This window comes from Clarias gariepinus, chromosome 1 (genome assembly GCF_024256425.1).
Source record: "Clarias gariepinus isolate MV-2021 ecotype Netherlands chromosome 1, CGAR_prim_01v2, whole genome shotgun sequence".
Lineage (NCBI taxonomy): Eukaryota > Metazoa > Chordata > Actinopteri > Siluriformes > Clariidae > Clarias > Clarias gariepinus.
In genome coordinates, this window is record NC_071100.1 from 16088905 (window position 1) to 16116735 (window position 27831).

The 27831-nt window shown below is 38.3% G+C and overlaps 1 protein-coding gene across 1 annotated transcript in view; it reads right to left on the reverse strand.

Annotated features, from left to right (window-relative positions):
* The window catches only part of LOC128530789 (basement membrane-specific heparan sulfate proteoglycan core protein-like), a 39450-nt gene extending 14311 nt beyond the window's left edge, over nucleotides 1-25139 (reverse strand). Inside the window, exons 1-6 of the mRNA XM_053504920.1 lie at nucleotides 25040-25139; nucleotides 23837-23872; nucleotides 18709-18975; nucleotides 16995-17264; nucleotides 11597-11863; nucleotides 11196-11462 (exon numbers count right to left, since the gene is read on the reverse strand). Of these exons, the coding sequence (XP_053360895.1) occupies nucleotides 11196-11462; nucleotides 11597-11863; nucleotides 16995-17264; nucleotides 18709-18975; nucleotides 23837-23872; nucleotides 25040-25070 (1138 nt within the window). The 5' untranslated portion in view covers nucleotides 25071-25139. The remainder of the gene's footprint in view (nucleotides 1-11195; nucleotides 11463-11596; nucleotides 11864-16994; nucleotides 17265-18708; nucleotides 18976-23836; nucleotides 23873-25039) is intronic.
* Nucleotides 25140-27831: the final 2692 nt, after the last annotated feature.

Below are 27831 nucleotides of genomic sequence, written 5' to 3' on the forward strand. Positions count from 1 at the left end.
TATTGCAATTTGTTCTAGATTAAAAAAAGAGAGAATTGCAAAACAATTAAAATTAGAAAACAAAATCAGAACATTGGAAAGAGAATTTCAGGCAACTCGGAAGGATGACTCTCTGGACAAACTAAAACAGACTAGACAACAATTGAACAACTTGTTAACCTACAAAGCAGAGGGGCAGATTCACAAACCAAAAATAATATGAATTTGGTAATAGGGCTAGTCACCTGTTAGCATTTCAGTTGCGTAAATGGCAATCAAGCAAAGTGGTGCATAAAATGTCCAAAATCTGGGGATATGATGCAGCAGCCAAAGGATATTACAAAGGCATTTGCCAGCTTCTATCAGGAGTTATATAGGGAAGAGGACTGCCCAAATAAGAGGGAAAAGATTGAAGATCTGCTTAAATCAATTAAGCTTAGTAAGTTGACTGAGGAGGAAGCTGACCAAATAACAAGCCCAATTACAAAAGAAGAAATTTAAAAAAGCATCATGAAACTTAAAAATAACAAATCTCCTGGAGTGGATGGACTCCCTGGAGAATACTACAGAGTGTTTGAAAAAGAGCTGACTCCAATTCTGTATAAGGTCTACAATTACGCACTCTCAGAAGGTGTTCCCCCCCAGTCATGGTCTGAAGCCATTATTAGTGTTATACATAAAGAGGGCAAAGATCCAATACTTTGCACTTCTTATCGTCCCATCAGCCTTCTGTGTGTTGATCTGAAAATACTTACGGCCATCATTGCAAACAGATTCAAAACCATATAAGAAAACTTGTAAAACCTGACCAGACTGGATTCATTGCACAGAGAAAAGGAACAGATAATGTCAGAAAAGCTTTAAATCTCCAAATAATAGCGCAAAAAGAAACACCCCATCGATGCTTCTCAGCTTAGATGCTGAGAAGACATTTGACAGAGTGGATTGGGCCTTTCTACAGCAGACTCTACTACAAACATATGGGTTTTAACGACACATTTATTAAATGGATCCAAATAATTTATAAAGACCCCACATCAAGAGTAAGGGTTAATGGCCACTGTTCTGAGTTTTTTTCACTGGGACGCGGCACTAGACAGGGTGAAGTTCTTTCCCCTTCTTTATTTGCAATTAGCATAGAGCCGCTGGCCGAACTGATTAGATCCAATCCTCTCATACAGGGAATAAGAGATGAAACCAATGTTCCTCAAGAGCTGTCTCTTTTTACTGATGATATTTTATTATTTTTGGAAAATACTATAACCACCATTCCTGCCCTGCTCCAAAGTCTTAATGAGTATAGTATTGTATCGGGATATAAGGTCAATACAAATAAATCTGAAGCATTAATGATTGTTGGGAACTGGCCATCACAGTTAGATAATTTGGTCTCATTTAGACACTTCACACAGGAGTTTAAATATTTGGGAGTAACAATTACCCCTAAGACTTCTCAGTTGCTTTCATCTAATTATGAAAAGCTATTCAAGGTAATCAAAACCGATTTGAATAGATGGGATGTACTTCCACTTTCTCCCCTAGGAAGAATTGAATGTATTAGAATGAATGTTCTACCGAGATTATTGTTCATATTTCAAAGCCTCTCTGTATTTATACCACAATCTGCATTCAAATCATTAGAAAAATGCATTTAAAAATTTATTTGGCAGAATAAAAGGACAAGAATGCGCCTTAAAATTTTAATGTCAGATAAGGATAATGGAGGTTGCCTAACATAAAAATGTATTATTGGGCTGCCCAAATAAGAGCAATTGTGGCCTGGATCATTCGTGATCCAGAAACAATATGGGTCTCCATGGAGGAGGAGTCAATGCCTGGAATATCTTTATCGTGGCTCGCATTTACTGGTATAGAGACACAGAAGAAAATAAAGATCAAAAAATTTATGGGTTAAAAATACTCTTAAAAATTTGGAACCTGGTTCAAAAACAATCAAGAGGATTGGTGGCCCTCTCGCGAGCCAGGTCCATAAGCAGAAATATTGAATTTCTTCCATCTCTAACGAACGGGGGCTTCGATAAGTGGGTGGAGAAAAAGCTTATCACTGTAAACCAACTCTTTGAGGAAAATGTAATGAAAACCTTCGCCCAACTAAGAAATAGTTTAATCTACCCTCAGGGGATCATTACAGATATTTACAAATAAGGCACTATTTAACAAAACATAAGGACTGGGATCAGCTCAGAAAAGAACCAAGAAACATAGAAAAACATTTGATTCATCTGATTGAAAACAATGGTGTAATGAAAAAACAAGTGTCTTTAATTTACTGCAAACTGATGATGGATATGTCGGATAATACCCAACATATAAAACAACAATGGGAAATGGAACTCAATGTGACATTGGATGATGATACTTGGATAGATGTTTGTTCTGGTTGTCATAAGGGGGTGGGGAGTCAAATGTGGAAGGAGTTTGACTGGAAATCTAAAATCCGATTTTTCAGGACACCACTAAAGTCTCTCCGTTCGGGGAGTTGGGGTAGCAATAAGTGCTGGAGAAACTGTGGACTTGTGGGTGATCAAACGCACATATTTTGGGACTGTCGCATTGTTCAACACTTTTGGACTGAAGTTAGGGGGCTTGTAGAAAAGCTCCTTAAAGTGAATCTTTCCTGGGACCCTTTAACGTGTTTATTGGACAAATTCCCAGATTATTTGTCCCATGACCAGAAAACATTGCTATATCTCCTACTAATGGCTGCAAGGAAAATAATAACAACTAACTGGTTGAAACCTGAACCACCAACGGTCTCACAGTGGATACAAAAAATCAGACAGTTATATTCAATGGAACAGTTGACAGCACAACTACAGCTGAAGACCCACATTTTTGAAAGAAGATGGAGAAAAGTTCAAAGCCTTGTTGGATAGGCCACTTATGTCTCTTTAAAGTTTGTATTTTTGTTTGAAGTTTGTCTATCTATTGTTATTTCTATAAAAACATATAATATATATATATATATATATATATATATATATATATATATATATATATATTATATATATATATTTCTATAAACATATATGTCTTTAGTTGAGAGCTCGGACCCAATCACAGGACTATGGATATTGTTTGTATCTACGTTAACTGTTGTCAATAAAAGTTAAAAAAAAAAAAAATTAACATAGCTAAAAAAATTTGTACGATTATCTTATTAAAGATTATAAGTTAAGAAGGCATTTGTCACAAGGCATTGCTTTACACTACATTAGAAAACATTATTTTTTTATGTTAAAAGTTTATTTAAAAACTACAATCAGCTCTTCCACTTACTTTCATCTGCCAAAAAACGAAAACTAATAAAACTTACTGTTACGATATTGGATTTATTTGTTACGATATTGGATTTGTTCTTGTGTGTCTGGTGATGCTTGCTTTTATTCTGTCTCTGCTGGTGGTGGGATTGGGGTCTCTTCCTTGTTTTTGCAGATGCCGCCCACTTCTGCCATTGCCAGAAATCTATTGGCCTGTCCTTTGTTGGTCCCGCCTCCTCCCAGATGGTTGGTCCTCCAGGCAACCCAGAGGCCTACTTAAGGCCTTCAGACCACCATGCTACAGACCTTGTTTTTGCTTACTGTTTATCCAATACTTTATTCTGAATGTTATTCTGTGTATGACCCCTTTGCTACGTTCTGACTACTCTTAGACTTTCCCCTTTTGATAGTTGCTTGGTTTTTGTTCGCCTATTCCATGTATGACCCTTTTGCTTGTTTTGACTACCCTTTTGTGTTTGCCCTCTTTGTTTTGTTTGTTTAGTTTGTAAATACTTTTGTATATATTTGTACTTAATTCTTTATTGAGTGGCTTAGTAAGGAGTCGATGCCATTTTGTTTGCCCCTTGTTTTTTCTTGGTTTGTGGTTAGTTAGGCAGTAAGGGAAGAACTTTGTATTTCTGTTTCTTTGTTATTGGTGAAGGTTAGTTGTTTCACTTTCGTACTAGGTAGAGGGAATTTTGTTTATTGTTTTGGCCTTGTCGGCTTCTGAAGCTTACGCCACATTTTGGGAATTTGCTTATTTCACCTTGTTGTAAAATAAACACTAAGCAAACGCACTTTTGGTCTCACCCCCTTTTTTTTTCTTTTCACTCCTGTTACGGCCCGACCTAGACCGGGACGTAACAGAATTGGGGGCTCGTCCGTTGCTTTTCCTCGCTCCGTCCTGTTTATTTCAGTGCACTTGTGTTTGTCTGGCGGCATTTGTCTTTGTGGTAGGGGAGTGTTTAGTTTGCTCTTCTTAGAAATGGCTACAAAGTTTAACTTGGACCAGTTTACCATTTGCCCCACGGTAGAGCAGTTTGAGAAGTGCCGAAAGGTTGACTTGTTGTTGCTTGCCGATTTCTATCAGATTTCAGTGTCACGGAGTGCTACAAAGTGCGATATTAAGAAGCTGCTCTACGCTGAGCTGTTTGAACAGCGCGTTGTATGTGAGCGTCCAGAGGCGGGTGTTGCAACTCACTCAGGTGATCCAGAGGATTTGGCTACAGCGGAGGCTGGCGCCAGGCCCAAGGATCCCGCACGCATAGATCCCGCTGTAGGAAGCTCACCATTAGAGGACCCCATGCTTGCGCTGCAATTAAAACAGCTGGACTTGGAGTTGAGTCGACAGCAGTACAGTGGGAGCCACGTCAAACAGCCGCTTGGAGCATGATAGGTCCATGACAGGGCCGTGACAGGACCATGATAGATCCGTGCACGTAATGTGATCCCCCGCGATGACGTAGTTAACGATGCCCCGCCCCATAAACGCCCCCATGCGCTTTCTAAAAAGATGGTTGCAATGCTGTATAATTCCGCCAGATGGAGCATTGACTGCTTCAGTTAACTGCAGTGTCCAAGCAGCCGGTTACTATATTTGATATATATATAACATAACTTACGTCAACATAGTTTCATAAATAGATCATGTGGTAAAAAAGAGGGATAAAAAACGATTCATAAAACAGATTTAAATCCCTCAATACACAATCCATGATGCTTATGCTATTTTTAATTAATGATTAAATTAATTAATTAAACTACTTATTGCAATATTTTTCACGACATCCTTAATAATACTTAAAGACACGGTAACATCTGTAATTTATTTATACCAGTCGTTGTAGGTACGGAATACAATGCGGGCTGTGTACAGTATTTTACATTACGGTGTATTTTATCTATTTCTGTTTAATACACTGGTAGATAATATTTTGCTGCAAAGTAACGCTTAAAATTTAACTTCTGCTTGGGTTTGTTTTCGTTATATTTTTTATGTTTTCGCTAATGTTTTTTTTCGCTGATAGTCAAAAATTGGCAAAACAAATCGATTAATAACGCATAATATATGAAACAAATATCTGTCCATACGGATCAGTATGTCTTTAGTCATTTAACCAGCATAACGTTTCCCCATTAAAGATCTGATGGGACATTAATCACTTATCACTACGGTGAATAGATGCAGCAGCAGAGACAGATTAAATCCCCATAAACATTCACACCTGAACACAATACTAACAGAACTAAAGAGGTCCAGAGGGTCAGCGCCTGTTATCAGGACAGGAATCACCTACAGGATACTACTGTAATTTTTCATTTGGTTTTACGCGATTTTACGTTTTATTTGTTTGTGTGTACGTGTGTGTGTGTGTGTGTGTGTGTGAGAGAGAGATGTGGCTTATTAAAGATGCACTGTTTTATTGGACATGGCTGTTTTGTAATGTTATGCAGAATAAACACTGTCTACGGTTCGAATATACTGTGAACGTCTCGAAGTCACGTCTCTAGATCCTTCTGCAGTAATGTTATCGTGGTGTAAATTATTAACGTATCGATGTATTTCACTTGCAGACAAAATAGTCTAGTAACGAAAGTAACGAATTCGTCACTACTCTTCTCTTACGCAGCACGGCTAAAAAGATAATAAAAATGACACCAATCCTGCCATTATGCTACCCTGTCCATACACAACACTGGCTGGGGAGATGAACTCAGACTTTACAAAACTTACTATTATTTCATGAAATGAAATTAAGCTAGGATGAAGAGAACAGAAGTGAACTCTCCTCTGTGTAATATCTAAGTAGAGTGTAACTGGAGCAGCCACAAAATGCCCCCCGTCTAACCCTGATTAGGAAAAGCACACAGACACCAAACCTGCAGCACTTTGGTGTAATTTTTATTATCTTTTTAGCCGTGCTGCATGAGAGAAGAGTAGTGACAAATTCGTTACTTTTAATAACTTGATGTTTGATTGAATATTATATCATTTCCAAGTTTGATAGTGTCGATTTTAGAGTGCACGATGCGAAAAGGAAGTAAATAAACACGTAGCAATGCAAAGAGGACAGAGCTGCGAAATATTTAAGCAATATAAATTCAACAAAGTGTGATCATAATGGTTGTTGTTGCTGCTGTTTATGTAATTGGTTCCACCGTGTTACTGAACGCAACTGTGTTCACAAAACCGAGCGTAGGGAAAGAAAAACACTCGCTAACGCGTTTGAATGAAAAGGGGCGGCGGCTTTTCTTTGAAGATAGCGATTGCGTAATGGGCGGCAATCCGTGGCAGGGGGGTATAACACACCTCTGAACGTCCTTTGTCTTGTACATGATTATATTCGTTCACCCTCCAATCCCCCACAGCGCACACACTGTTGCTATGTCTGTTGGAGCACTTGGTTATACACAGCACCTTAATGTATAAAACACTTACTTCCTGGTTTGTTTTATTTTAAATATTGCTTATTACCTTTTCCCGCAAAATAAACATTAAACATAAACAACATGTTATCATTGTGTAAATTAACATATTGGTGTCTTTTAATTAAGGACAAAAACAGACCCTGCGCTTGTGTTTAGGACTGATGCTGAACAGCTGTGTTCTTAGGTTTAATCAACGATTTACAAGACAACAGTTAAAGCGTTTGTGGATGAGAGGTGTGTGTGTGTGCGCGCGCGCTCCTGCGTTTCTCCGTTGGTTTAACACAAACATTTTGCGCACAGACAAGTAAGTCTGAAGTACCCCTCCCCCCGCCAAAAACACACACACAGAGCAATTAGCACCATGTCACAGTCAGCATTCTCCACTGAGGTTTCTTACCTTCCACTCCTTCTAAGTTTGTCTTTGCTCTTTTGATGGAGTTCTTAAAAGCCCCAAAAATTTTATACTGAGGAAAAAATGATTATGGGTCACATAATCACAAACATAAACTAGCACAGATACGTATGATCAAGTGTTTAACTGTTGTTTTCATTCGTTTCTATAACCAGTAATAATAATAATAATAATCATTATTATCATTATTATTAGCCCAACTCTTTGACTATTTAAAACAACGTCGGGTCCCATTTTTTGCACATTGAAGTTGTTGGTTTAAGTAAATGTATTTTTAAATACACAAACAATCCCCCAACAATTAAAACACGCACACATGACTTTAAAAATAAAATTTATTCTTTCAAAACTAGTCAAAAGTAAAAGTAAAAACAAATAATTTGTATAAAACAGGTGAAAACATGTTTAATTTTTGCTTAAAGGTCATTAAAATACCCGGATAACACCAGCTGCTTATCAGTCTCTATCTGGTTCTTTTATATTAAAATATCATTTTTTAAAAATATTAAAGATGGAACTGTTTAATTCTTTGTTTCCCCCCTAAAGTATCAGACGTTTTGCAATTCTATGTTCAGAACATACAGTAGACCTGACCAAACATCATTCTAAAGCTGTTGCACTGTGACGTCATCCCTCCTACAGCTCCCTTTAACAGCTTGTTCAGGCTCCTCCAGTAGCTCCAAAAGGCCAACCGTCATCCGTCTGAACCCCCCAATCCTCCACAGCGGAGCCCTGATTAAAGACAACAGGAGAATTTAGTGAAGACAAAGATAAATAAACTTTACAGAATATCTAGTTGTAATAAATATAAAAGATATTAGTAAACCTACACCACAGAGTGTGTAAAATACTGTTTTGGGGAATTCTGGAATGTAAATAAACTGGGATAACTTTAACCATTGAACTTTGTTAGTGTTAACCCCGGTCTGTCTGTATTATCGTCTGCATTAAATTAAAATGCGGACGATAATACTTATTTTCATACAAATAAGTTAGGCGATATAACACTCGTATATATTAGTTAATCTCTGAAGCCAAACTATAACTACCCGAGTACTGAAGCCCCCCTCACCTCCTCCCACACCCCCCCCCCCCCCCCACACACAACCCCCCACCCCCACCCCCCCACACTCCTTAACTGATAAACACTTCAGAGTTTTTATCCAGCTCGGTAACTAAGCGCTCGCGCTACCGCGCAAAGTCACGGCCAAATTGAGAAAAATATAAACCCGGTTATGAGCGTTTAGCTCGCGAGCTCCTGTACATCTATCCTCAGCTTGTGTCCTTCATGAACTGCATCACATAATATTCACAGATATAACCTGCAGATTAACTCTTACCCAAAGAATAAATAAATGCTGAATTAATCCAGACAACACGCGGTCAGATTCTAAAGGCATTTTTATAGAGCACAAACACTCTTCATCCGGTAGTGCAGCTTTTGTATTAGGCACATTAATAGTATTTTCGAAGCTTTAGTGTCTTTTTTAGTTAAAGAGGAGTGACATTGTGAGTTTGTGACACTGACAGTAAACTGTAATGTTAACTCCAGACTTGGTAAACAGATCATTAACTTATCTAAAGTCACATCTGACCGCTGCTGGTGCTGCCAGTGATTTTCAAAACGGCCGGTAAAAAAAACTAAACTGGAAATAAACTGTAAACTAATCCCAAACAAATTTTATAAATAAAAACACTTACCGTGAATAGTCCATTAATCCGCCATCTTCATCTCTAGTGCAGTTTGGCAGCGTCAGTTCGGTAGGGGTGGGTTGTTAAAATCACGTGATTGCAACTCAGCGCAACTAAATTGCTGGCTTGTGTTAACGAAGCGCCATCTAGTGGTGGAACCAGGTAAATGCATAAATAGGGCTTGAATGGGCGTGTTTACTGTGAAATCTTGACACGCCTTTCTCGAAGAAAAAGGAGGGGGGACTACGGCGTGCATAAGGCAGCCGTACGCCATTCGTACGCAATTCACACTTCCGCGGCTATTTGGCGTGGCTCCATCTGTACAAAGCTCAGCAGCTACAGTTCCAAACATTGGAGCTGGAAACTAAGAAGGAGATAACGCTGAAAGAGCTGGAGCTGGAGTTGGCCTCAAGGTTTGGGCCCTCCAGTGCACCTGTGTCTCCTGTGCCTGTTCGCGCATCCTCGCCTGTGCCTGCACCCGTGCCTGTATCTGAGTTATCACCTGTGCTAGGACCCACTGTGTTTGTAAGTTCTGGATTTGATGTAAGTAAACACATTGCTTTGGTCCCTATGTTCAGAGAAAGTGAGGTGGATACTTATTTCCCTGTGTTTGAGCGCATCGCTGCCACTCTGCAGTGGCCTAGGAGTATTTGGTCCTTGCTTTTACAGTGCAAGTTTGTGGGTAAAGCTCAGGAAGTGTGTTCTGCCTTAACACTTGAACAAAGTGTGGATTATGAAACTGTTAAGTCAGCTGTGTTACGGGCATATGAACTTGTCCCCGAAGCTTATCGACAGAAGTTTAGAAAACATGCCAAATCCGCCAGCCAAACATTTGTAGAATTCGCCCGTGAAAAATGCGCTTTGTTTGACAAGTGGTGTGCAGCCAGTAAAGTCACCACCTTTGACCAGTTAAAAGAACTGATACTGTTAGAAGAGTTTAAAGACTGTATTTCGGATAAAATAGTTGTTTATTTAAATGAACAAAAAGTCTCGTCGCTTGCTGATGCTGCTGTTTTGGCTGATGAGTTTGTGCTCACTCACAAAACTGTGTTCTTGCCTCCGCGGCGCGATATTACTAATCGTAGCCCTAAAGTTTCTGCTAGCGCATCTAAGAGTGGTAGTGATTCCCGTGAATGCTTCTATTGTCATGAATCTGGACATTTTATCGCTACCTGTCCCGCGTTATCTCGTAAGAACCGTCGTAAAGCACAGAACACTAAGAGTGTGGCTTTAGTTCATGTACCACCGCAGGCAGCTGAAAGTTCAACAGTAGTACAAAGCTCAGCAGCTACAGTTCCAAACATTGGAGCTGGAAACTAAGAAGGAGATAAGGCTGAAAGAGCTGGAGCTGGAGTTGGCCTCAAGGTTTGGGCCCTCCAGTGCACCTGTGTCTCCTGTGCCTGTTCGCGCATCCTCGCCTGTGCCTGCACCCGTGCCTGTATCTGAGTTATCACCTGTGCTAGGACCCACTGTGTCTGTAAGTTCTGGATTTGATGTAAGTAAACACATTGCTTTGGTCCCTATGTTCAGAGAAAGTGAGGTGGATACTTATTTCCCTGTGTTTGAGCGCATCGCTGCCACTCTGCAGTGGCCTAGGAGTATTTGGTCCTTGCTTTTACAGTGCAAGTTTGTGGGTAAAGCTCAGGAAGTGTGTTCTGCCTTAACACTTGAACAAAGTGTGGATTATGAAACTGTTAAGTTTCATAATCCATTCTGAATGTTATTCTGTGTATGACCCCTTTGCTACGTTCTGACTACTCTTAGACTTTCCCCTTTTGATAGTTGCTTGGTTTTTGTTCGCCTATTCCGTGTATGACCCTTTTGCTTGTTTTGACTACGCTTTTGTGTTTGCCCTCTTTGTTTTGTTTTAGTTTGTAAATACTTTTGTATATATTTGTACTTAATTCTTTATTGAGTGGCTTAGTAAGGAGTCGATGCCATTTTGTTTGCCCCTTGTTTTTTCTTGGTTTGTGGTTAGTTAGGGAGTAAGGGAAGAACTTTGTATTTCTGTTTCTTTGTTTTTGGTGAAGGTTAGTTGTTTCACTTTGGTACTAGGTAGAGGGAATTTTGTTTATTGTTTTGGCCTTGTCGGCTTCTGAGGCTTACAGCCACATTTTGGGAATTTGCTTATTTCACCTTGTTGTAAAATAAACACTAAGCAAACGCACTTTTGGTCTCACCCCCTTTTTTTTTCTTTTCACTTCTGTTACGGCCCGACCTAGACCGGGACATAACAGAATTGGGGGCTCGTCCGGGATATATACTGTAAACACTTACTGTAATTTCTGCCTGCATGCTTTATTACACAAGTTACTGTGCGTTAGTTCATGCAGCTATCATTTATTGAAATAATTTTACAGAAATCAATATAGGAACAGACAGTAGGCAAAATAAACACTCACCTGATACAGTCAGTGTAACAGCAGCACTGGTCTGTGTGTATTTTGGGTCTGATGACTTTGTTCCTTTACATGTATAATCACCTTTATTAGACTCTTTAACTTTACTGATTTTGTATGTTGTCCATCTTTCATCTCTGAGTTCTTTATTATCTCTATACCAGTGGTACTGCCAGAATCCTCCAGTCTGTATCTCACATGTGAGAGTGACTCTTTCCCCAATGAACACACTCTCAGCTGGATGGACTTTCACTACAGGCTGCGGTCTCGCTATTCAAAATTCATAAAAACTTCAATTTAAACATGACATCTGAACATGTTTTAAATGTAGTATATAATTACACAATTCCAGTAAGTGTTAAAATAATTAGAATGTTTTTAAAGAATTACTAACTAGGTAATACCTCTCACTGTGATTGTGGTTGGATCACTGCGCTCTGACTCGTAGTTTCCCCTGTGTGCTTTACAGTAGTATTTTATTTGTCTGTCATTAGAGACTGTCACATGGAGTGTGTTACTGTGTGTATCTACAGATGTCAGATGTCTTGATTGCTGATTACTGTCCCAAAAAAAAGTCCATCCAGTAGACTGCAGATCACAGCTCAGAGTAACTCTGTCTCCAGTGTAGATGGAGCTCTGAGAATTCACTCTCACAGTCGGTTTGGGTTTTGCTGTTAATGTGATAAGATAAAGATATTTAAGCTGTTTTTTTCCTATACAGGAAAATCAGTAATTTAATATTTGTGCCTAATTTAGCATTTCTATACAGTGCTAATTATATGGGTAACAGTGATGTAATTTATTTTGCATTTTAAATTGTTTACAAAAGTGTACAGATGTGGCCATTAAGACTGCGCGTGTTTTCCCGCGGAATGCCTCAATTTAGCGCGCGGCACGCCGCGACTTGCCGTAAGCAACATTCGGGAATTTAAATAAATGTGTTGTGCTTCACTGAATATCCGCCAGATGGCGCATGGAAGGACTTTATTTAAACGCCGGGCCAAGTACTGTACAACGAAGAATTGTGTATAATTACTTAGTCTAGAACAATATTGTTCCCAATGCTGAAGCAAACATGAATTTTATTTTGCTTTACAACAGATCTTTCATGATAAATGTGTGTATATGTGTTTCATATTTTTTATAATAATGAAATGAGCTGCCCAAATTCATGCTTTGGAATTCTTAATAAGTTTCTTATATATTTTTTGTAATGTTTTAACAGGGACAAAACAGTGAAAGACATGGCAATGTCTCGGTTTACATGGTGTTGAAATTAATTTAATTTCCTGATAGTAGGCTATCTGGTAGTCTTAACTATGCGAATGTCCTGATTCGTGAATATGCCAACATATCTTATTTAAAACGTAAAAAATGTGTCGACATCATCAGAAGACATGAATGAACTATATATATTATATTATTAAGTAAATGTTATTTTATGACCACGAACTTCTTCGAGCTTTTTATAATAATCATCATATTTGCTGTTTGTGTCCAGCATTTAATAATTATTTCATACATTATTTAACCACGGCTGGAAATAATTGCTGGAATGTGATGTGATTGTGAATTCATGACTAAAATAAAGCAGTTTGTCTTTTGTAAAGTACTTTCACTTTACAAAAGGCAGCGTTTTTATCAAAAGGTTGATAAACGCGTGTTGTACAGTATATACACCGCGACAGCGCGCGCAGTTATCCACTTCTCACCTTTCATGTAGGTCTGCTCGGACTAATTCGTTTTAAACCCCTCAAAAATGCGTGTGTATACAGCCCAAAACCTCCATCAGTTATTAACAATAGCATCTATTTAGAAAAAATGCCCCAGTGATTTCGGAGCTTCAGGAAATCTCCCGGCGCTCTGCGCATAACACCGGGCCAACTCATGTCGGAAAGAATTTATAAACGGTTTCTAAATGTGGGCTATTGTTTTTTTTACTTATAGTATTTGTTAATTTAATTTAAATGAGGTTTAGGCTCAGGACTTTGATTCGGCATCGTGATTCTCCTCTTTAATTTACTCCATAGTTTTAATCAGCGCTCAGCTGCATGCATGGAGTTTTCCAGAGCGCACCGGCAGAAGTAGACTAATGATTATGAACGCGTCGGGAAAACAGCAAGAAGACTGACTCTGACCATTTAAAAAAACGTTTGCGTTCATTTTCTGACGCGCTCAAGTTCACCAAAAACAATACAGAGCAGCGCAGCTTATTTGCTTTCAAACATTTATAAAATCACATTTTTTCGTTATTGTGAGTGCGCTTAAATAAAAGTTGAGTCTTATAAAGGCATGTAGTCTTATATAGTTTTATTATATAGTTTTTGCACATTAATCAGAGTCCTCATCTGTTACATTTTTAAGGACCATAGTTTTTTTTTCAGCCTGTCACGGCCTGCGCCCAAATCAATATCGCTCCTCGCTCACTAGTTAGGCGTCCTCTCCTTCAGATATGCGAAGAAGCGGGGCTGTGGAATTCGGCACGAATAATGAAGAAGAGCTCTCCTTGTTAATGATCCTGGGCTTCCAATCCGCGCTATAAAATACTCGGGGTTTGTTGGTTTACAGTGGATTTTACTACGCGGTGTGAGTGAGACGCGCGCACACAACGCGGAAGTGCGGCATGCAAACGGGGCAAATGGAACGCGCCCCAAGGACTTCAAAGAAGCGCCAGCGCGAGCGGACGGAGGCAGGAGCTGCTGTCCGCGGATGGCCGTCGTACTCGTATTTTATAGCGCAGGTTGCAAACCCGCGATCATTGGCATGGATGAGCTATGTCCAGCTCTGTACCAGTGTGTCATGTGGGCATTATAAGACTAAAAAGTGGCAGCTGGCATGCCTAAAAATAGACGCAGGTTAATTTTTTTATAGTCTAAATTAAAATCCTCCTCTTTAGTGCCTCCTATTCCTATTAATCCTATTGTTCTTTTAGTGTCACAGCGTGTGCTTACAATGCCAGACAACATTCAAATGCAAATTATTCACTCTCCCCAAGTGTGAACCAGCTGTTCTCACCTATACATATTAACCTATACGTTCTCACCTAAAGTGTTTAGGTAAAATTCCACCTATACAAGTGTGACAAATATGCAAAGAAAAAAATAGGAAGGGGCAAATACTTTTTCATGGCACTTCACATGTAGTCAGATTGTTCCACTGGGCTGAAACTGTGGCAGGTGAGGTTATAGCACTTTTCAAATCACACTTACTATACACTGATATGAATGATGAATTCTACGTTAATATGATCTCGGGCTTGCTCCACATTATAAAAGCAAGGCGCGGAGTTTAGTCCGAGATCAGGGAAGTACGTGATGTGGTGGAAAATAGGCAGTGGCGGTTCTACACTGAATTGCTCCGCGGGCGAGACTCCCTCCCGCCCCACCCCCGTCAGCGCCACTTCTAACCAACCAAACCCCCTGTCTGAAGTCTGCTCGGTCTTGTTAATTTGTTTTAAAACCCCCAATTCTGTGAAATCCCCCAGCAGCGAAACCGGTTTGATGACTTCACACCTGTTGTAAAGGTGAGATGGGGGATTACAGTAACTATGGGTACGCTTCACCTCGGAGCGCGCTGTCGCGTTGTATTCAATGAATATACTAAAACTAAATCATGTTTGCTTTAGCATTGAAAACAACATTGTATTAGATTAACTTTATTAAAGATTATACACTTTTGTATTCTTTGTCCACACACGTGGGCAATTTTTAGATATTGATCCTTTCTCGATGCAGTGAATTTTCTGAGCAAATTAATAATAATTTCCATGAATGAAAAGGAGGAAGAAGAAAAGGTTACGCGAAAATAAGAAAAAGCTTTAGAGGTAAATGCTGTGAAATGCTTCAAATGAACAGATTCTGCCTATAACAGGTCAGGGACAGTGAGGCTGGACCCAGCAGCGCACCACATCCCACATCATAATACATGCTGATGATGACCAACACGTCTCCCCTGATCTACCTTGGGCCAGGGGTAGCTCAGTGGTTAAGGCATTGGACTACGGTTCGGAAGATCACAGGTTCAAACCCCACAACCACCAAGTTGCCACTGGTGGGCCCTTGAGCAAGGCCCTTAACCCTCAACTGCTCAGATGTGTAATGAGATAAAAATGTAAGTCGCTCTGGATAAGAGCGTCTGCCAAATGCCTAAATGTAAATGTAAATGTATCTACCAGAGCCAAGTAAAAAGAATGGCAATCAAACAGAATAAAATTAGTAGCAGCATTAACTTGTGCTAGTTATTATGATGGTGGTCAATATTAATTGAAATAATGTTTCTCAGCATTATTTCGTGTTAATATTGACTACCATAATAATTAAAATAAGTAACTAGTTTACTAGCGTGAGCTACTGCTGCTACTGATTTTATTTCAGCTTACCTGTTCAGTTTTATTGCCATTCCTTTTAAAATATTGTCTTTATAGATTTATATGTTGTTTGTCTTGATGTTCTTTTTTTAATGAGCCAATGTATTATGGTGTGGGCTGCTGTGGGCCAGGAAGTCCAGGGCCACTTTTTGGTCCCAGTCCGCCCCTGTAATAACGAATGGAGAAAGCGCAGTCAAAGCCCGGGGATTCTGTTCCGCGGGGGCCAGTGGTGAATAGCTGACACTCAGTGACAGCCAATAAAATTGAAGCATTTTTTGCCGCTTTCCACGTGGTGTGGCGTTGCTTAAATAATATCCGTATAATATCCGTATATCCTATAAAATCGTCCAGACCCTGGTTCGAATCCCGCTCTGGGTGAAAATGTAATAAATGTGAATCCTTTGTTTTACAAAAAGTGTAAAACAAAGGATTCACATTTATTACATTTTCACCCAGAGCGGGATTCAACAATTGCAAACATGCATTTAGTACTGAAGCATAAGTTGATAATGTAATGGCTATATCTATGGCATTTTAGCGAATAGCACCAGCATATTGAGCACTGGCTGGGAATCGAACCCGGGTCTCCCACATGGCGGGCGAATCACCTACCACTGAGCCACCAGTACCCATCTGCATTTAAAGCGCATAAAAACAATAAAACAATACTGTTATAGGCTAACGTCATACATCTTTGTAGTCCTTTTGCACACGCGCGGGTGCGTTACAATAATAATAATAATAAATTTGGAGAACTACTACTACTAATAATAATAATTCTGAATGAAAATGAAGAATAAATACATATGAGTTTGAGCTTGACACGTTTATGAGCTCTGTCGCTTGCTGTCAATGGGCGCCTAAGAGACATAACATTTTTCGGCTTCAGTAGACACACAATACTTTAGACTGAAACACGACTGCCCCCTACAGGTATTGAAGGGCATTTTCACAGCTTGCCGTGCGCAACCGCGGCAAGTCGTGGGATCCCTTTTCCGAAAACGTGCGTTTTTAAAGGCCAGATCTGTATACGTAGGTCACTGTAATAAGCCTGTGAATTAGCTTTAACAGATGATGATTTATAAACTAGATTGATCTCTAACTCTGAATCATGTTCACCAAATCCTTCATACATTATTGTTGTTTTATAATGATTATTCTTTTTTTGTTTAAAACTCCCTTAATCAATTTAATCTTTTGTTTGTTTTTTTTGGTGAAAAATAGCAGGAAAATCCTCTTGACTCTTAGGTGTAAAATAATGCGTTTATTAAAGGTCAAATGATTTGGTTACGTAAGAATAAAAAGGCAAAAAGAAGCAGGGAAAAAAAAGCTGTAGAAATCATTATATTACGATTTGGTTTGTCATACAATAAAATCTGGAACAAAATCTGAAACCTGTGATCAATCTTATATATAAGTAGTAAGAAAACTCTGACCTGATACAGAGAGTGTAACAGGATGACTGATCTGTGAGAGCTGAGAGTCTCTTCTCCTCCCTCTGCAGGTGTATTTACCCCCGTCAGAGTCTCTAACTGAGCTGATGATCAACTCCTGTGTTGTGTCTCGTTGCTGTGTGTTATCATTCTTATACCAGTCATATGTCCACTCAGTGTCTCCTCCTGTCTGTACGTTACACCTGAAAGTCACTGTCTCTCCTCTGTACACCTGTGTATCAGGATTTATAATCACCACAGGTTTGGGACTCTCTGTAAGATTTAAAAAAATATACAGTATATATAGGTAAATATGTAAATACATATATGTAAATACAGTATGTCTGTAAATACAGTATATGTGTAAATGATTAGAGTCCCTCAGACCACAGTCACAGCAGAAGTAAATGCCGATCACAGTTTTAAATACAGACTCACCGCTTAAAATAATCAGGTTTCTGTATTCAAATTCAAAATTCAAATTCAAATTTTAGTTATCACAGACACAGTCATACACAATGCGATACGCAGTGAAATGCTTAAACCTCCCGTGACCTTAAAAATAAAAAGATTATAAATAGGAAATAAATATAGAAAATTACTTTAGCTAAAGAAAGAAACGAAAGAAAAATATATCTATAGAAGATAAGACAAAATATACAATATAAGAAAAATATAAGAAAAGCTAGCTGTACAAATACACAATATAAAGAAAACCTAGCTGTACTTACTGTCTTGTGTTTGTTATCTTTAATGAAACAATCTGTGAGTGGGATATTACTTATCAACAAGTCAAGATGTACAGTAAATGCTAAGTTTGTAGCAAATCAAACACTATTGGAGTGTATGATGAAAATGCAGAGTGTAAATGGTAGTCATTAAAAGTGCTATGCTGTAGAGCTCATTTAGCACATTAGCACTCTGATGCATACATTTAGCCCCATGATGTCTTTCTTTAGCCCACAGTAAATATTCAGCAATATTTGTACAGTACATGTTTTTTTTAAGCTACAATATTTGTTAGCATGTTCTGATGTCCACAAAACACACAAAACATTTATGTAAGTAACTTTTGGTTGATAAGTATGAACCTGTCTACATTGAATAGAGTATTATGATTACGTGACTGCATAAATCAGTGTTAATAAATGACTGGCCCAAACCAGTGTGCCCTCTTTCTCTCATTCAGTAGAGCCAGCAAGCTTAGTTGTTCTATCTAACTAGGGCTTAGCACAGTACAGGTAAGTTCACACACACACACACACACACACACACACACACACACACACAAACTCACAAAAACATATGTTACCAGTTCATAACTCCTTATGCGCATACTTATTCTCTAATCTCACTCATTCTCTCAGACTCTACATCCTCTTACACTTAGGGGGTCAGTATAAGCTCAACACTCATCCCTTTCACTCAACTTGAGCATGGGGATATTTCTGATGCCGTAGCATCATGAAGTACCGTTTACAGCCTTATCAGCTTGTTAAAAGAGTGATGTGTCACTTGATTTCCAGCTCACCTCGCACCAGTCCTGCTCAGCCGTATTCACACTGTCGCTCTTTAACTGAGTAAACTAAAATGATCTAGTTGAAATATATGTATAAATTTGTCTCTGTATAAATGTCACTGTATTGTGACACTGCGCACATTTTGCTAATATGTTTAGTGTTGTGCTTAAACACTTAACAGAAAGTTTTTTACTCACCAGTAACGTTTACCCAGAGTGCATCACTGTAGTGTGTGTAGTAGACTGGGTTTCCTCTTCCAGCTCTGCACCTGTACTGACCTCCATCAGAGACTCTAACTGATCTGATGGTATAGGAGTGTGTTTCAGTCTCAGTGCTCTTTGTGGGTGTGTCCCAGTAAAACTTCCATCCAGCAGACTGCAGCTTCAGTGAACAGGTCAGAGTCACTGAGTTTCCCGTCAGTGCAGCTCCTTTAAGGTTTGATGTGAGCTCAGGTTTAGGATTTTCTGTTAAAAATGAAACAATGTAAAATGCAAAGACTTTACCCCACAAATTTCTTCCATAATATAACAGTATTATTTTCTGTTTGATGTCACTCACTTTAAATAAATTTACCTCACCTTATGATTGCTTTTTTTATTGTTGCAGAAAAGCTGCAAGTTAGGTTTTTAACTCAAATGATGAGGATGAAAATTGTGATATTAACTGTAAAACTTCACTGTGTTCTGAGTGTGCAATAACTGCCATGTGATTATGCAGATCATCAGTCTCTCTCCCACTGTTATAACAATTTATTTTGCTGGGCGTATAAAACAAAAATGAAGAACCACAACACGCACCACCACACATGCACACATACTACTAAAATTACATGAACACAGTAGAAAACTCCAAGCTCAAGTAATAGTCTGCATTTCCCAGTCAACCTAATTCACAATAAAGTCCATCAGTCCTTCTTTCATGTAAGCTGTAAATGTATCTTGAAGCCATACATTTTAAGTTCTGACAATTTAAAAGGTTTAAAAAAAAAAAATTAACAAAGATTTGGTTTAAATGAAGGAGGAAACATATACTACTAGGTATGTTTACAGTATGTTATTCCCCTATTACTATCATACTATTTTAATATTTTATGGAACTGTCATAAAGGTGTGTTTTTACATAACTATTAAACTACTGTATCAGGAAAAAAAAAAACACTATGGGCATATGTAAGCAAATGCATACTGAATGACTCAAATAGAACTATTTTTCCAAACATTGAGCAACAGTCACGGTTGGATGCCTAATCTGAGGAAGCACATGATCAACTTCATCCTTCCTGGCTGGTCGCTGTCATGTGATAGGGTACAGCTGCCAGATGGTTGGGAATTGATCACCCCCACAAAAAATGTACCTGAAATCATTAATGCAATTTGAGGTTTTTCTGTTTAAATCTGCTTTAAATCTGCTTTAAATCTGGTTATGCCATGTCCGGCTCACCTGTGACTTGCTCATCAGGGATACATTTAAAATATTATATTTGGAATTATAGAAAGATGCTTTGTGACTATGTTTATTGATAATATTCAGTATATTTTCCCATATCCTCTGGAATACTTACAGGTTAGGATGGTATTATTTTCTGTTCATAGTTAGTTAGTCAGATGATAAAGCTACAGTAGCTATGCATCAGTGAAATGGGTTACCATAAAAGTAAGCAAATAAGATGCAAAACAGAATTGCTGCCTGTCAGTAACAATCAGGCTTTTTTTTTTTTTTTAATGATTTAACATTTTTATTTACCATGTAATTAAATTAAAGGAAACACTTCACAAACTTTGTCAAGGATTGCAAACTTGTAGCTACCTGTCTTTTTTCGGGAATTAATGACAGCTCAGCTTCAGCTACTGTATGACACTGCATTTATGGTTAGTAAAGTAATGTTGTGTCTATTCTGTAACATATTATACAATACAATATTATACAATTTAAAAGATTTTGACATGCGCACACACACACACACACACACCCTTCACTAAATCTACACTATATTGCCAAAAGTATTTCCTCGCCTGCCTTAACATGCATATAAATATGAGTGACATCCAAATTTTAATCCATAGGGTTTAATATGATGTTGGTCCTTTGAAGCTATAACAGCTTCAACTCTTCTGTGAAAGCTTTCCACGAGGTTTAGAAATGTGTTTATAGGAATGTGTTTATGATGTTGGACGAGAAGGCCTGGCTTGTAGTCTCCGCTCTAGTTCATCCCAAATGCATTCTATCAGGTTGAGGTCGGGGGTCTGTGTAGGCCAGTTGAGTTCTTTCACACCAAACTCAACATCCATGTCTTTATAGACCTTGGTTTGTACACTGGTGCGCAGTCATGCTGGAACTGGTGTGAGGTTGTTTTTTTCAGGAGTTGGACTCTGCCCCTTACTTCCAGTGAAAGGAACTCTTAATGCTTCAGCATACCAAGACTTTTTGGACAATTTCATGCACTCCTAAACCTTGTGGAAAAACTTTCCACAAGAGTTGAAGCTGTTATAGATAATTATAATTATACATTGTGTAAAAGTGACCATACCTAACTGCCATCTCCTTCTCTTCTGCCCTCTCCTCTTTTCTGTCTTCTCCTCTCTCTCTTTCCCTCTCCCTGTCTCTATGTTAAGCTATACATGTCGATCCTGAGCTGCCAGTGATCTAAACTCCCTCTGCCCTCTGGACCTGTCTGACTCGTCCTGGTGTCCCGTGTCTGGCTGGAGATCTTGTCGCATGGCTGTCCCGTGTGGTCTGCCTGGGATGCGTGTGGTGACTAGGGATGGTTCCACATTTCCATGAAGATGGTCCTGTCCTGGGCTAATGTTGACAGCTGTTTTCTGAGGACTTGTGACTGGAGTTGGTCGATAGTTCAGGACTGGAGCTTCCCATAGCCTACCTGAGCCTCCAATAACGAACTGGAATCCGTATTAACTTAAACACATCTTCTGTTATACTGAACTTTCAGTGTTACACATTATGACTGCAGATCAAGCCCTGCTATCTGTTTTTACCCAAATGAGGATGGGTTCCCTGTTGAGTCTGGTTCCTCTCAAGGTTTCTTACTATTGCCATCTCATGCAATCATGGCATTGTAATGCCTTACTGTCTGGTTGTTCAGCTAGATGCATAAATAAGCTTCAGCTAGTCCAGAATGCAGCAGCGAGAGTCCTCACTAGAACCAGAAGATATGAGCACATCACCCCTATCTTATCTTCACTCCATTGGCTCCCTGTGAAATTTCGCATTGATTTTAAAATATTACTTTTGACATATAAAGCATTAAATGGTCTCGCGCCGCAGTACCTGAGCGAACTGCTGGTGTCTTACGAACCGCCGCGCCTGCTTCGATCAAAGGATGCAGGCTGCTTGTCAGTACCGCGTATTATGAAAAATACCGCTGGGGGCAGAGCTTTTTCTTACAAAGCCCCAAAATTATGGAATAGTCTTCCAAATAGTATTCGAGACTCAGACACAGTCTCAGTGTTTAAGTCCAGGCTAAAAACCTATTTATTTAGCCAAGCATTTTTATAAAAAGATTTGCCATAGGTAAAGGAGCAGATCTGGGGGACTCATGGACGTAGAGTATTAGGTGAACTGGTATGTTTGGATGCTGTCTTCCTCACTCTCATTGATCACTCAGGTTTGCTGACGGTGAGGTGATTGTTTGCTTTACATTTTAGAAAGCCCTCATGTTTGTGTTTCCTTCTGGCTCTCCCTTTTAGTTATGCTGTCATAGTTAGTCCTGCCGGAGTCTCTGCTTGCACTCTACAGTTAATATACATTCACATTATACATTGTGTGACTGTGACCATACCTAACTGCCATCTCTCCTCTTCTTCTCTTTCCCCCCCCTCTTTCTCTTTCCTCTCTCCTCCTGTCTCTCCCTTTCACTCTTTCTCTCTCTCTGTCGAGCTACACATGTCGTTCCTGAGCTGCCAGTGATCCAGACTCCCTCTGCCCTCCGGACCTGTCTGACCCATCCTGGTGCCCCGCTTCTGGCTGAAGATCTCGTCACATGGATGCCCCGTGTGTCTCTTTGGGATGCGTCTGGTGTCTGGGGATGATACTCTCTACCTAGAAAATGGTTCTGGTCTTGACTGGTGTTGGCAACTGTTTCTCTGGGGACTTGACAGTTCGATAGTTCATGACTGGAACTTCTTACAAGTCTACCTGGGTCTTCAATAACTACCTGGACTCCATATTAACATCAATTAACATTAGCTATTATAGCTGAACTGCCTCCCACCCTACACACTGTATAAATGCAGATCATTTACTGCTTTCTGTTATCACCCAAATGAGGATGGGTTCCCTGTTGAGTCTGGTTCCTCTCAATGTTTTTTCCTATTACCATCTCAGGGAGGTTTTCCTTGCCACTGTCGCCCTCGGCTTGCTCACCAGGGACAAACTGACCATTTTGATTCATACAAATTCACATTTCATACTAACTTAAATAATTCTTTTGACTGTGTAAAGCTGCTTTGCGGCAATGAAAATTGCTAAAAGCGCTATAGAAATAAAATTGAATTGAATTGAATTGAATCTCAGGAACTTGCCACTGTCGCCGTCGTCCTCGGCTTGCTTATCAGGGACAATCTTATCATTTTGATTCATACAAATTCACATTTCATACAAACTTAAATCATTTTTAAATAATCGAACTTTTGATCGTGTAAAGCTGATCTGCGACAGTGTCAATTTTGAAAAGCGCTATATGAATAAAATTTAATTGAATTGAATTATAGCTGGTTATAGCAAAGGGTGGGCCAACATCATATTAAACCCTATGAATTAAGAATTGGATGTTAGTGAAGTTCATATGCATGTGAAGGCAGAAGACCGAATACTAAAGACATAAAGAAACTCACCTGAGACAGGCAGTGTAACAGGATCACTCAATTCCGTGCTTGGTATATGTAGCCTTTTCATTCACTATAGAGGTGTATTTACTTTGTTTTATAGCATAATTTTTAGTTCCATTTATCTACCACCTATACGTCCACTTGTCTTCTTCTCCTTTTATTTCACAAATAAGAGTCAAAAACTCTCCTTTGAATGCATCTGCCCAACCAGATATCACTCTAAGTGTGGGTTTTAGCACTTCTGTAAGAAGCCAGAAATAAAAGGTATCTCTGATTTACATAGCCATTTACCGATGTGAAAGATTCCTTACAATCCTCTTGTCCTACATTATGTCTTAATGTGTGACTTTTACTGGTTAATTGTACAGCCCTGTTATAGCCCTGTCATAATCATCCATTAAATGAACAAGTTTTACATGCATATTTTAAAGAAAAACAGAAACTGAAATAAATGTAATGTACATAACTATGCATACCTCACCTGCTGTTTGTATAATGTGGATGTGTCCAGTCAGCACTAAAGGCAGTAGAAGTAAAAGAGGAATGACAGATTTATTAATTCTATGATTTTTTTATGAAGAATTAAGGAAAATGAAACAATGAGCTGTTTTTTCTTCTCCTAATTGTTTCTAACTTTTCTTGTTGATTTTTATAATCACCTTTGGTACAGAGGCTATAAACAAGTGTTCTCTTTTACCAATATCTGCTTATACATAAAGTCTGCACTACTGTGACAAACAGAACTAAAGTTGCATGAAATATTAAAATCAAGCTGTCTTTGTCTTAAATTAATTTCATACTTGCTATGCTATAATGATCTTACATGCACCAATAGATTTATTCAAAGCAGCATTTGATCTGATCTGTCATTAAACACAGTGCCATGTCTCTTTGAATAGAAGCACCTTACACTCATTTAGAAACTCGATTTGCTGTTACCCTGCCATTTAGAAACTTGGTGTCTTGTCCACAGCAGATATAAGAACAAGTTTATTTCCTTTACAGATGACTGCAGAAAAAGAATCATCAAACAAGTGTACAGTAAAGTATATCCATGCAGTGTCTATAGTGCTTTATCCTTTATAAAGGGCTGTGGGGGGCCTGAAGCCTATCCCAGGAGACTAAGGGCACAAGACGGGGTACACCTTGGATGGGGTGCCAATCCATTGCAGGGCACACAGACACTGACTATGGGAAACGCCAATTATGCTAATCTGCATGTCGTTGGATTGTGGGAGGAAAGCTGAGTATCTGGAGAAAACCCACCAAGCACAGGGAGAACATGCAAACTCTATGCACACAGACCCAAGGTGGGAATGAAATCCAGACCCTGGAGGTGCAAAGCAACAGTACTCATCACTAAGCCACAGTAGTTCTGAATAAAGCATAAAATAAAGTTACATTTCTATAAAAAAATAATGACTACCAGTGCGTAACAGTGCTGAAAATCATTAGCTTTAATGTCCTACTATACATGAGTGAAAGACACCATGGTGCAACTGTTGAAAACAGTGTACATTGGGTGAAATGTTAACACACCAGACAGAGAAAGCAGAATGCACTGCTAAATTCAGCATTAAATCTTAGATAAGGATAAATGAAATACATTACCATACATTAACTCAGAACTCTCAGCCTGTTAATTAGAAACTAAATAGAAGACAGACAGAGAACATTTACTCACAGAGCATCACACAGAGCGAACGAAGGTCCATCCTGTCCTACTGATGACTGACTAAATGAGAAGAGTCTATGTTAAATCTGTTAAATCTGTTAAAGCCTCAACACTTCTTGCACTTCTAAAGACCTAGTACCTTTAAGAGAGAGAGAGAGAGAGAGAGAGAGAGAGAGAGAGTGTTCATGTGTGATTTCATGTGTTAAATCAACACTGGGGATTTTACCATATAGGCAACAATAGCATGTCTTAAAATAATAAATGTAAAAAGAGGAAGTTGAGACTGAGAAAGAGGTGTGAGACAGAACTGTTGTGGCTCCTATACAGAATAGTAAAATATTGCTTTTGAGAGAGAGAGAGCAGAGACTAAGTGTTGATTACTGTGAAAAATTTCTATACCCTATCAACTAAAACTTTTAGTTTAGGGGAGTAAACCACTTTACATACTTTTTTTATATGTTTGATTAATTCTACTTACTGTTTGTGAATAATATGGACACATTTTGAGTTTTTTCCAGTTTGTGTTTAGATGCATTTTTGTGGTGCAACGTACTGTAATCTACCACAATTTTAGATAACATGTTGTAATAGTGACATCTACCATTATGTTCAACACCCCCAGTTTTTTTTTTTTTTTTACTCACTACTAGTAGCACCACACTCTATTCCAGTAGGTGCCAACTGCCATAAACCATCAAAATTAAAAAAATAAAGTAAGAGGAAATTACAGTATACAACAAGTAAATAAAACTCTTGTGCATACAACTTATCAATAAGCCAGGATGATACAAAAAAGAGATTGGATTCATATATAAACATTGTAAAGCTTATACAGTTGTGGTTAAAAGTTTACATACACTTGTAAAGAACATAATATCATGGCTTTCTTGAGTTTCCCGTTATTTCTACAACACAAAAAACATTTATGAAGTTTGTTTTTTTTTTACTTTATTATGGGTTAACAGAAAAAAGTGATCACATCTGCTGGGTCAAAAATATACATACAGCAGTGCTAATATTTGGTTACATGTCCCTCAGCCATTTTCACTTCAATTAAGCGCTTTTGGTAGTCATCCACAAGCTTCTGGCAAGCTTCTGGTTGAATCTTTGACCACTCCTCTTGACAGAATTGGTGCAGTTCCGTTAAAATTGATGGCTTTCTGACATGGACTTGTTTCTGTACATAACTGTACATGTTATATGTTTTCACAGCTTTTCGAGTAGTGCAATCTGCTACAGATTCAACATACTGTTTAATGATAACATTTAACAACAACAAAAAAAAAAAACTTGGCAGTTGCTTTACAACTTTTGATTTATGAATATAGAATTTGGTCAGTTTCTCTAGAATCTTTGCAAAATGTGCAGTTTATATCAAAGTCCTTTTTGAGTCTCTTTAAGTATTGATTAGTTGGGTAAAATCTGTGCCACATTTAAATTGGATCTCTCTGAATTTATTTGTTCTTATGTGTAACTTATTTACACATAACTTACAGTATGTGTTAGTAGCCAAACCTTGTTCACCAACAAAGCCAGACCAATGCGAGACAGAAGGAAGAGTATATAAAATATCTTGTTGAAACAAAGAATCAATACTCTTATCTTTTCTGAGTCATTCTGAAAAACAAGCTTTCCCAGTGACTGTTTCGATTACACATAATGGTACATAATAAAAACAAACTGTACAACAACAACGGTACAAATAAATATTGACTGCTGTAATAAAAACCTTTGAAAATGGAGATGATCCCTGTGGAATGGCATCAAAAACTATTGAAAACTACTTTGGAAACATGAAGACTGTAGTGCTGGATAAATTCACTATAATTGTAAAGCTGCTCACTTTGATTAAAAAGTTCACTTACCAAACGAGTATTATCAAACCACTGTTGAAAATAAAGGGATTTGTTTTTGCATAATAAATGCCTGTTGTTCCAGATTTAAAAAATCTATGAAGAGTGAAGTCGTGCTTATAAATTAGAGACCAACCCAGCAGCATTTGTTTTTATAATATTATAATTTTATTATAAAAATGTAAAATATGTAATTAAAAATTAAATACCATAACGAAGCTGGACATGTCTGATCCAATTAATCTTCAAGGTGTAATTCAAGGTTGTAAATTCCAAAAAAATTGAGGCCACCATTACTGAACTCATTCATCATAACAGATTTCTTCAAATAATAAGTAAGGTTTTTCCACACAAAGTCCATATTTTCATATTTTTGAGGATCTACATGTAAAGACATATGCAATATAAATTAATCTAAAATTGCCCTTAGCTTTTGAAAGTAAAACTCTACCTTTTAAAGAGAGGTCTCTTAGTAGCCACTGATTAATTATTTTTCTTAGTTTTTTCAATGACTGAATTAAGATTTTTAAAACATCTCTGCTTTTCATCTTTGTCTATAACCATTCCTAAAGAGGTAATAGTGTTTTTTTTTTACAGGAATGCTAAAATAGCTGAATATGCTGAAAATAGAATCACAGTTTTTAAAAGCTAACACTTTACATTTATTCAGATTTAATTGGAGACCAGATGCTTTGGTGAATAACTCCAACACTTTAATAGCTACAGGAATCCGAGAGCTATTATTTAGGGAAAGGGCTGTGTCATCTGCAAACTGACTAATAACGATAGTTCTTCCTGCAATAGAAATACCCTGCAAGTTTGAGCATTTGATATGCTCAAATAAGAGCGGGGCAGCAAAAAGGAAAAGGTAAGGAGATATAGGGCATTCTTGGCGGATGCTATGCTTCACATCAAATCTGGCAGAAGACCCTAAATAAGTTTAATGGA